This window comes from Copidosoma floridanum, unplaced genomic scaffold, assembly GCF_036245765.1.
Source record: "Copidosoma floridanum isolate Cflo_tuat_1 unplaced genomic scaffold, Cflo_Japanese_pri ptg000004l, whole genome shotgun sequence".
NCBI classification, from domain to species: Eukaryota; Metazoa; Arthropoda; class Insecta; order Hymenoptera; family Encyrtidae; genus Copidosoma; species Copidosoma floridanum.
In genome coordinates, this window is record NW_028321881.1 from 10,221,733 (window position 1) to 10,233,967 (window position 12,235).

General features: G+C 39.1%; 1 protein-coding gene across 3 annotated transcripts in view; it reads left to right on the forward strand.

Annotated features, from left to right (window-relative positions):
- The window catches only part of LOC106635892 (mitochondrial inner membrane protease ATP23 homolog), a 306,756-nt gene that overhangs the window by 205,890 nt on the left and 88,631 nt on the right, over positions 1-12,235 (forward strand). For 2 of the 3 annotated variants that reach the window (XM_023391141.2, XM_089597938.1), the window contains exon 4: positions 1,537-1,761. In XM_023391141.2, the coding sequence (XP_023246909.2) occupies positions 1,537-1,761 (225 nt within the window). The remainder of the gene's footprint in view (positions 1-1,536; positions 1,762-12,235) is intronic. The other variant, XM_089597942.1, reaches the window with a different exon arrangement.

Genomic DNA, 12,235 nt, shown 5'->3' on the forward strand with positions numbered 1-12,235 from the left:
CATATCAAATTTTTATAAGTTACACCTACAGTGATTAGAATTATTTATGTAAGGTAAACTAGTTTTCCCTCAGTTTCTACTGTCTGCTGCCAGATTATCTTTTTTATGTACCATTTTTACCAAACAAAAATTGTTTGGCTGCTTACGCTTGTTACTCCAAATTTTTGATCTTGAAAATAGTAGGTATCTATTCTTATTTATAATAGACTCTTAGTAATTAAATAATTTTAAATATATTTTCAATTTTACTAAACAGGAAACACATGAAACATGTTACTGAAGTTTCATTAAGTATTTGAGAGTTACACAAATACATACTCCGTTATTGAGAGCGCACACATTTATTGCTTTGATGAGCAGAACTTCTTTTTATGATAGATACATACTTATTGCTGTTTACTCTTATCACGTCTAGTGACGTCTACCCACAGTGGGTAACAAATACCATATAGTATTTCTCACCAAGTGGCTGTACCTACAGATTGATACCAACGCACGTTCGATTGGTCGCGTGCTCACAAGCAATTCCCGCTCTCTAACTCCACCACCGCCAAATTCAACATCTAGTCTAGGCCTGCAGCTGCACCATTTTTCCAAGAACACGTTAATCAATATACCTCCACTCCTTGACTCACGACCGGTCCTACCCTCGATTATCGATCTGATTTAGGGTTTTAATAGAACCGCGCCCTGTGGGCTCGTCCTCTCTCCTGGAGAAACCATTGACCAACAAGTAAGTAGCCGGTATGAACTAAAGCAAGTTATATTATTAAACGTCCATCTGATAGTTTCAATTATCGTTATAATATTTGTGAACCAATAAAGCAAGTTTCGCTAAGTGTTCAATTGAGCTGTTCATTTCTTATAATATATTACCGGCTTAACACGCAATTTACTTCACCGGCCATCGCAGAAGAGCTGTCAGCTTCTGATTGTCCGTTACCCGTCAACGTACTGGTAAAATACTTTTAATATTTTAACTACGTTGCACACACTGCTGAACACAAACGCATTGGCTGTTCACGCGCTTGACGCTGCATTCAAATACTCGCGCGCTAAAGTTACGTCGAAGAGCCATGACGTAACACTTTCTGTAAGGGTCCCATCATGCTTAAATATGAATTTACTTACCATACTACCTTGAAAATGGAGATTATGGAACAATGGTAAAAGAGTTACAGTTTGAAGTCATCTACTATTAACTTTTAATTTTAAAGTTAATACAATATTTTATGAATTTTATGAAAATTGAACGATCTTTAATAGTTTGTTAAGCGGTATACTTTCTTATGAACAAGAGAACTGCTTATACAATTCTTACTGTGTAAGGATCCATAAGCGCTCTCTCAATGTCACACCTATAGCATGTAGGAACTGTATCGTATCTCTAGCTGTTTTTAATTATTTTATTTGCGTTTTAATGACACCAATTATATGTATGTAAATGTTTTAGGTTGCGACTCATAGAATATTTCTAACAAAAAAAAATATTTCTGTATAATTAACTGTACCTGTTTTCATCTTATTATTATGCAGGTAGTTATATGTCAAAATGTTGCCAAAAGAAAATCAACCGTACAAGGAGTGTTGACCCATGAACTAATTCATATGTTTGATTATTGTCAGAATAAATTAGATTTACAAGATATTAATCACCTCGCTTGTTCCGAAATAAGAGCAGCTAATCTCGCACATTGTAGCTTTTTAAGTGCATGGATCTATCGAAACGCTTCTCCATTTAATATCAAGAAAAAGCACAAGGTATGATTCAATTGCCTTTTATCAAACTGTATCCATAATTTTTACGAGTTTTCTTGATTGATAAATAATTTTACATAAGAATCTTGTTATTCATGAAAAAAATTCTGCATACCTTTAATACTTAAATAACATGTATTTCTTTATAAATACTCTCAACTTTATGCTCTTAATCATAGCTCACACAGTGGAAAAAACAATGTTTTGAGAACGTCTATTACAATCCGAGGAGAAATGTAGAGAGTGTAGTAAGGCGGGATCGAGTATGCGGCAGTGCTGGAAACTATTTTACATGCATTAGTATACCTATGTCTGTGCGTTTGACACTGTTTTTTTCTTCTGAAGTTATACTTCTATAGGCACGTCATGCGTGAGGGTAAACCAACGATTTCAGATTGGTGGCCTTAAGAACAAGTGTGACGGAAGTGAATTTTGCTTGATTCTCCCCCCTTTGCCTTGTCCCCCGTGACGTACTTCCAGTCCCCTCTACACCACATAACGCCATCATACTACACCACATCACACCACATATTTTGAATTTTATGAATTTAATGAATTCTATTTTTTTAACCAATTACAAGAAAGAAAAAAAAAAAATCTTCCAAAAGAATTTGAACCCCCAAAACTTGTGCGCGCTAGCCGAGGCCCTTACCTACTATGCTATGAGCGGTCCCAACAGGAGAATTCGATTCCTGCATTCAATCGTGGAGTTCTTAAGTAATTTTTAGTGTAAATTTGTATTTACTAAAATGTAAACTGTAAACAACAAAAAATTACGTTATGTCATACTGTATGTAATAAACTAACTTTTTTAGTTATAAATATTTATTTTTTTCAAAAACTTACACATGAGTATATTTTAGCAGCACAGCTTTTGTATGTATTAATAAATATTTATTCCTACATAAGTAATTTATTACTTTCAAAATAAATAGACAGTTGTTAATACAATTTTTCATATTTTATCGAAGTTTTAAAAAATTAAAAATAATAGTAGTTTTCCTACGAGTTTAAAAAGTCTTTGTTTGCGAACTGAGAGGTTTGCGGCCCTAGCCGAAGGTGAGGTCCGTAACGAGGTTCGTAAAGGAGACTTTTCGAACGAGTTCCGGAAAACTGCTTTTTCGCCCGAGGAAGTACCAGCCTCCAAAAACCACCCGAGGGCGGAAAATAAATTTTTTTGTACTGTACAAGTACAATAATTTATTTTTATTCTGTTTTATTCTTTTACAATTTTTTCATTCGTAATTAAAGTAATTTTTTGACTTAAGAACGTTCTTCACACAGTAAGAGGGGGAAAAATCCAGATAAGTGAAAGGAACGCTAACGTGTGCAGCAAAGCTAGCAATTATTTTTCTCATGTGGATGTACTCACATACATGCTTTTACGCACACTTCATCGCTTCTTTCTAAATTTATTTGAAAACCAACTTGTGGGTCTATTTCAAAATTGAATAGGTTTATCCAAAAGTAATTTTTTGTACCCAAAACATTGAAAGATTTCTACAAAATATATATAAATGCCATTTTCAGTGATTTTTTCATAAGATTACATGTCAAATTGCGATTTTTTTAAAATTAGACGTATATAAAATAATGGTAAAAACAAATGAGCTATAATTTTCGTGGGTATTTTTGATGCTATTTAAAATATACGTTTGACATTTGAATAATATCTGTCAAAAGAACCCATGTGTGATGAGAGTCCTGAAGGGATATTCACTGGAATGTAATACCATATTAAATATCCTCTTGAAGAAAGCGATACAACAGGATGGTTTTTTTTTATTTTCTAGATGCAATTATATTTTGGGTATTAAATATGAACTAGAAATAAGTGTCAGATCATATGTGATATATGTGAGCTTGACGTTTACATCTATTATGAGCGTAGGTAGTAGAAAGTCGTTTTGAAACCATCAGAAGATTTGATGAAAGTGCAGTCTTGTAGTGATTAGCCTATACATTACTTTTATTATATTGTGCCGTAATATATTGTTTGTAATCATTAACTTATCAAATATTCATTGAAAATATACTCAATCAACGTAGACATAGGATGAGGCCGAGGATGAGGCCACGACGATGACGTTCCCTCCAGGAATACCCGCGTCAGAGGCAGCTCGGGGTGAAGCAGGAGATGTCGGCAAGTTACAGTGTTGTTAACAAATGTTGTGTCGGATCTCGGAGACAGTGCTACGGCGAGAGGCAGTTAGACAAGAAAAGGTCATCGAGTTCCTAGAAAAACTCGAGAAAAATAAAACTATCTACTCGCACGTGATGACGAAAGTGCTGCGGGCACGTGCTCAGTTGTTTTTGGGTGTACGGGAGAACGACAGGGGGAGATGACGAGTAGAGTCATAACAGAGAAGTTCACTCCCTCTCTGCCTTTTTAACAAGGGACTACACGGTCTCTTTCACGCGCGTCGTACAGCATTGCATGACCACCTACCACAACAACTCTTCTCTCTCGCGTTTTTCTATAGTAACAGCGCGCAAGCCTTGCTAGCGTTTTGTTTCGGTTGAAATAGAAGGCAAAAAAAATCGATACATAAAACTCTGGGATTCATACAATCCAAAGCAGATACTTCATATTAAATAGAAGTCAGAGGAAGTTGTTCAAATATTTCCTGCATAAAAGACAGTAAAAATACTTTTGGATGAGCGGAAATTCTATGCTCTATCTAGAGCTTGCCATGGCCTTCTTTTAATTGTACGGCCAAATGTGTTAGGCTTGGAAGTCGTTATATCGGTAGACGAAAGCTGTAGCAGGGCTCACGTCGGGCGTGACACTGTCAATGTTGAAGATGTGTAGTAAATATTCTTAAAACTTTTCACTGTGACTTGCACAGTCAGATAAGGCTCGTGTTCGGCCACGCAGGACTGTCTGGGTGCCCAGCACACAATAGTGCTTTGTGTTTGAGTACGTTTGTGTACACCAGGCCGGTTGACTAGAAACGACTTACGTTCGGTCGGTGTAGGTTAACTCTCTAAAGACTCCTGATATTTGTTGTGTTTTAGAATTCCTGATTGGAAACAACATTTTGTACTTGCTGTGTTTTCTCAATCTAAAGGGTGGAAATTTAACACTACCAGGAGACATTTTTAAGGAAGACTACGAAAACGCAATATCTGCTCGAAACGAACCCAGGTTGTTTGAAAAGTCGGTTGTTGCGAATAAGATAGTTGAGATAAAGTCGGCTTGTAAAACGTCTGATACAAGAGCTCTCAATGCTGTTGGTAATGGCAGAAAACGTCTCGAGAAATCAAAATTAGACGACAGATTAAGCATTAAAAATATGTCGAAAAAAGTAGCAAAAACCGTTTTCAGATTCAGCACAGGCGAAAATTCTCGAACCAATATAAACAAAGTCAAAATATTACAAAATAAGTAAAAATGGTTGCGGACAGAAAATGGACAGTCTACTGCACATAAAAACAAAATTCCTCAAATTTCAGAGAACAGTGCCATGAGCCGCCTTGATACACAGATGGCAGAGATGGAAAAGATTTTGAGAAGGTAGGGAGAAGAGAACTGGAAGGCAGCAGAAGAGCATAGGATGGTACCTATGCCCCAGTATCAAGATTGATCTTGATCAGAACGGTTCTAGCTCTGGTCAATAAACTAAATTTGGATACCTGTCAACTATACGTGAAAACTGCGTTCTTAAATGATACTCTTGATGATGAAATATATATTAAGATACCAGAAGGTTAAAAATGCACAGACTAAGAACGTCAGAGCAAAGTCTGTAAGCTGCAAAAGTCCTAATATGATCTAAAGGTCAGTCCTAAAAAATGGCATGAAAGATTCTCGGAAGCAGCAATCAAAATAGGTCTGAAATCACATATTTCAGAACCATGCCTGTTTACGTAGCACGAGGCAGATAAATTTGGTTTTGTATGTTGACAATATGCTCATTGCGATTAATGATCCTGACCGGTTGAAGTCTGTTAAAGAAAGTCTGCAAAGTGATTTTGAAATTTTGAAATGACGGATCTCGGCAAAGTCCTCTCGGTAGAGTCCTTTCTGGCTATTGAAGTTAGAAGAGAGAGAAACAGGTTTTAACCCTGGCCCAGACAAATTATATAGAAATTGTGACTAAATTTGGGTTGGAAAACTCAAAACTCGTAAGAACTCCGACGGTCACTGGCCATGTGCTGAATCAACAAAGAAAACAAAGAGAACAATCTGAAAGGCAGAGAGACATACAAGAGACAATATCGGTAGAAAATTTTCCTTATCGGGAGGCTGTGGGCAGTTTATTATATGTGGCTGATACTTTACGTCGTGACATCAGCTATGCAGTGAACGTACTTAGTCGACATCAAATAAATCCGACTATTGAAGACTGGAGTATGGTTAAAAGAGTATTCAGGTACCTGGCTGGTACTAAGTCTTTTGGTCTGAAATACTTAGGATAGCAGAATAACTTGGAAGTATTTTCAGATACTAGTTTTGGTGATAGTAAAGGTTCTCTGAAAACAAGTGGGATATGTTATCAAACTCCTGGGAGATTTTGTTGCTCGGAGAACTTACAAGCAGACTTACGTAGCGTTGTTAAAACGTCAGGCTAAATACGTGGCACTGAGTGAATCATGTAGAAAATTGATGGCAGTCGACAATTATCTCAAAGTAATCCTAAACAAAACTTATTATCCAGCTGACCTATGGTGCGATAACAAGACAGTGGAACTAAATTCAAAAACAAGTGACAGTGGAAAATTAAGACATACGACAGAAATTCATGAACATTGTGTCAGGGAATTTGTCACTTATGGCCGAGTAAATGTAACGTGGCTAAGTACTAAAGAACAAACGGCAGACATTTTTACAAAACCCTTGCCTATCGAGCCCCACGAGAAATTCAGAAACCATATTTTCAATGAAGTCTGTAACCAAAATAAATGATTAATATAACACATTTTGTTTCAGACAAGATTTAAGGCGTTCGCTGGACGACTGTGATCCTTGGCATGTTTGAACCTTGATTTTAGCACTATGAAAAATTGAAAATTAATATAATCTAAATATTTAAAATAAAATTATGTCTATTTTTGTACTTTTACAGTTTATGAGCTATCTTAAGTCAGGAGGAAGTGTTGAAGTGCACGACTGTATTGATTGGCTGTAGGTATGTGTGAGTTCATGTGTACGTGTGTTTGAGTAGAGGTATGAACAGCGCCAGTCAGGCCTGCCTCAGTTCTGATTTGATCCTAGTCAAGCGTGCACGCTGTACTTAGCTCTCCCCGAAAAATAAGTCTATGTATCTTGAAAAGTCCGTTGCAGTCAAGTCAGTCATTTTTTAGTTTGTGCAGTCATATACTAAGTCAGTCTCAAATGAAAGTGTTTTGCAACAGAAAATCTATAAAGTTGTCTCCTCATTTTTCTCAACCCAATAACCCTTCAATTTTACTGTACAAATATATGACATGAACTGCAAAGTACTAAGTCTTAAGTTTTATTATTTATACTCCTTCTCACCATTATTAACAGAATGACCAGTTTAGAAATTTAACATCATTAAGATTAGAAATTTTTAATACCTCATTGTAGTATCTGCTAAACATTTATTTTGCACGTTTAGTGGAAGAAATTACTATTTTAACTTTTAAATATAAGAGTGACTATCTTGTTTTCAATATAAAAATCATTCTGTTCGGATTATTGAGATTCAAAACATTACCATCATAATTAATTAAATCATTCTGTTTGGATTAATTCATTTTAAATTGTAAAATGTAATAATTAAACTGTTAATGTTTCTGACTGGAGAAATCTGTAGAGAAATTTTATGTATCTAAAATCGAGATTATTAATATTACCTTTTAATATCATTGTAGCACTTTTTTTTACACAACATGCAATTTATATAAATTTAATTTTTTGGAATTTATCTTTAATATCTACTATGTGACTATACGGAAACATAGAATATGGTTATCTGACAAGATTAGGATATCTGTGTTAAAGAAACTTAGTAAATTTAATTGGCATATATTGGTGTATAAGTCGACATAGTTTTTTTGCGAGACTAACGATCGTATATGACGATACTACTGTAAAAGCATCTACAGTAAAAGCGCATGGCGTGCTGCACAGGCTCATGGCATTGACGCTCTCATGCGATAATGCCATTTTTTTCCTCTGCGTATAGGTGCGACTTTCAGGCCAATCATATAGTTCTGCTAGGAGCGGCCATTATCACTATGGTGACTGCTGCGACCGATACATATGCCTTAGCTGAGACTCAGTATATCACCGCACGGTCTTGAATTTAGGACCATCGCAGTCGTATTCAGCTAAAACTGCCGGGTGATGACCCAGCTATTCTAACTGATCTCACGAATCATTGTGGACCAAAACTTCCGTCCATCAGTATCCCTCAGTTCTCTGGCCTACGCCTTGATTACTTAAAATCAGTGATGCAAGGGGACACCAAAGCTGCTCTTGACAGCGTCTAGACTGTCGGCACAAACTACGGCACAGCTTGGAGTCTCCTCAAGATAAGGTTCGAGTATCGATCACCTCTCGGCGCTGCGCAGCATAAAACCCATGTGAGAAGAATCTTCTGGAGGTCTGCAGACACGGTTTGACACCCGAGAGCTCCACCGAGACCAGCTTTGAGCTTTAAGTCGCCCCGTAAACCACTGGAATGACTGGTTTTTTTCGATGGGCACTACGAGCTTGGATCCATTAACAAGACGGGCATGGAAAAAAGAGCTAGACAGGCTTAAGGCGTCTAACCTGGATCTGCAGTCCAACTTAGATACTTTTGCCTTCTTAGTAACGTTCCATCATCACGAGTGCCACGTTCTCCGCTTTGTTAAAGCTTCTCGTTCAGTGCACGCTCTTGCGCCCACCAATTTACGAACGATGGCACCTTCATTCGTGTCCCGAAGTTTCCGAGCCCTCGAAACTCAAGAAAGCTCACAAGTCTGCCCCACCTGACTAGCTCTATTTCAACTGTTTGAAGCCGAGACATTCCGTCAAGATCTGTTCGTCCAGGTCCGTCGGCCAGCATTGCCGATCTACACATCTATACGACTCGCTTAAGCTCTGAGTTAGAAGTCTGTTGTTCAAGAAGGCGTTTTACATTTTTTAACGTATTTTTTTATGCTGATTACGAGAAAAATAATTAAAAATTTTTTTAATGATTAGATCAATTTCTGCTTCACAAATAAATGGTTTTAGCTTTGTCATTTTTATGTGTATACAAACGCAACCAATTTCTCATAAAGGTACATCGTTCTTACGTATTTAAAAAAAAAAAAAAACATTGCGATATAATATGATAATTTTACTAATTTAATGAAAAAACACGCGTTTTTTACTATTTTTCAATAATTATTAAATTTTGTAATTTAAAAAAATTATTTTTGTCCCCCGATAGTATATTGTTATTATTAAACGATTATTGCCCCTCACGCGCGGTATTGCCGTGCGCAAAGAATACCAATGTGGTTCATTATTTTTTAAGCAACTTTTACACTGCAACAAAATTCGATACTTTGGTAAGTTGTAGAGTAAGTATTAAAGGATATAATTCCGCAAAAAATTGTATTTAACGTTGCAAACAACTTTTTTAGTGGGAGTATGGATCGCTAAATTGTTTTCAGGGTGCTTCTTGACCCATGCTTGGAAGTCACTGTCATGTCAGCGCGTGTATCACGCCAACTCGAGGCGCTAACGATGGCATCCACCGTTAACCTCTTTGGACTTGGATGTTGCCCTTCTGTTCAGTCAACATCGAAAGTGCAGCTTAAACTCATACCATGCAACGAAGCTACCCAGACCCCGCTCTCAGCCCTGTGTCTGACGTGCTTTGGGCTATACATACCTGCAATGCCACTGTATATCACAGCCTAATCTGGTTGAGGAGACCTCGAACTCGCCGATCCCGTCTTTGCCCAGGTGAGTAAAGTCGAACTCCTCGGCGCAGATGTTTGTTCCCGTCTACTCACGTCCGGATCTTTACAGTATGATGAGATCGTCGGTCAAAACACAGTTCTTGGCTGGATTCTCACTGACTGGGTACCTAGACGCTCGTTGAGCTCTACCCTTGCACGTTTAACCTTCCAAGATGAGATAGCTTCCATCTGGCGTCGGGAACTTGTCTTTGTACTACAGCGTTTCTGGGAGCTAGAAGACGTTCCCCAGGCATGCCGTCAGGCGACCACCGACCTCTCTAAGCTCCGTATCATTTTTAACGGTTCACACGTGACCTCGAGTGGCCACAGCTTTAACGACGTCTTGCATGCTGGGCCAACGCTCCAAATTTCATTGCTGACGGTTCTGCTATGCTGGCGCTGGTATCATTTTGTGTATTGCGCTAAAGCTAGGATGATATTTCGCTAAATCTGAATTCACCTGCAGGGCGGTGACCTGCAACACTTTGAATCCGACTGACATCGCATTCCGTGGCATTGAAGCCAGTCAGCTTCACCTGCAGCGCTCGTGGTGGCATGGTCCATCATGGCTCTTGAATAGTCCTGAGCTTTGGCCTCACAAAGAGTTGGCCACACAGCCATCGACCCCCATCAATTACTGCGCCATCCAGCGGTCTGCAGCTCATCTCCTCATTTAGTTCTCCGATCTTGGTGTATTGCTCTAAGTTTTTGCCCACTTGCGCCCATGGGTTCCTCGCAGCCTCCGTACGACAACTGCCGTATCTGTTGCGCCCGCCTTAACTGCGCTTAAGCTGAGGAATGCATTTTCGGCTTGTGCGCGTTTATGCCAAGAGCGTGCCTTCTCGAAAGAGCTTCAGCTTCTTTAACTTGGTCAGCCGCTGCCGAAGAAGCATCCGCTGGTATCTTTTGTCACGTTTGTTTATACCGACAGAATTCTCCGAGTTGGTGAGTGGCTTCAACATTTCGCGCTTTCTTATAATGAGCAGCATTCTCCAATTCTGCATGGCTCTTAGGCTCTGTCGCGTCTCATCGTATCCTTGGTCCATTCTCGAGCGCCGCATGGGGGCTTCTGAATCACTACACTCAGAGAGCTATTCACAACGGAGACGAGTGATGCGCAGTACGCATACAGCAGAGTACTCGAAACCACGTAAGATGGCGTGACGCCAGCTTTTGTATCGTTGCTGCCCCTCTCGTGTGCTGTGATATAGTCTCCCAACGCATAGAGTAGCTGTCCTACCGTATAGCAGTGGAGGCATGTTTTTTCAACGGTTCTGTCACTGCTATACGCCGTGACAAGTTATAACTGTGCAGCAAGGTGCTTTGTACTAAGTACTCGAAGTATAATATTTTAACCATCTGCTCTCTCAACGTTGGCGATCCTCTAAAATAACGTGTTCTCAAAGAAAGAAAACATTGTTATATTATAATTATACTTAATAGTATACATTTAGTCATTATTAAGTAACTTTCGTCACTATTAAATCACTTTTATGGCCTAACAGACTATTTACATACATAAATATAGCAAATACAGTATTTACCTATGAGAAAATATGGCACAGTTTTTAGAAGTAAAGTAACGTAATGCTCAGTTATATAAAAGTATATTACAATGCAACGAATACAAAAGAAATACGTGCGATATACTTAGTACAAAGCACCTTGCTGCACAGTTATAACTTGTCACGGCGTATAGCAATGACAGAACCGTTGAAAAAACATGCCTCCACTGCTATACGGTAGGACAGCTACTCTATGCGTTGGGAGACTATATCACAGCACACGAGAGGGGCAGCAACGATACAAAAGCTGGCGTCACGCCATCTTACGTGGTTTCGAGTACTCTGCTGTATGCGTACTGCGCATCACTCGTCTCCGTTGTGAATAGCTCTCTGAGTGTAGCGCTTACATTGGGCGACGTGCCTGGATCGACGTGCCAACAGATGGCCCTTCTACCTCGGTCCAGAGTCACCCCTTTTTGTGCCTTCGGAGTCGACTATACTTGCCCCTTCACCGTACTCTCCACCAGAGAACGAGGCATCCAAACGTCAAAAAAGCAAATTGCTCTCTTCGTATAATAAACTACAAAGAACGTGCACCTCGAGCTGGTCGGAGGCTTGTCCGTGGCTTTGTTCTTAGCTGCGCTTACGCAATTTGCCAGGCGTCATTGTTGACCGTCCGAGTTGTGGAGTGATAATGCCACCTTTTTTCATTGAGCTGATGTTGAACTCCAGGAAGCATTCCAGAAAGTCAAGCTGTATGGCAAGCTCATCGCTAAAACTTGGCTAATCAAGGCATCGAGTGTCACTTCAAGCCCCTCACTTTGGTGGTCTCTGGAAAGTTGGCGTCAAGTTCGCTAAGGGATATCTTTGGCGCGTTATGGGTACCTGGCATCTCACATGTGAAGAATTCTCAACTGTGCTGGTCAGCATCGAGATAGTGCTCAACAGTCGAACCTTGGTCCCTCTTTCTGGTGAAGCGGATGGCCTCAAAGAGCTCACTCGAGGCCATTTTATCGTCGAGGTCCCCCTCAACTTTATCATCGAGGCTCTTCCTACGGATTGGT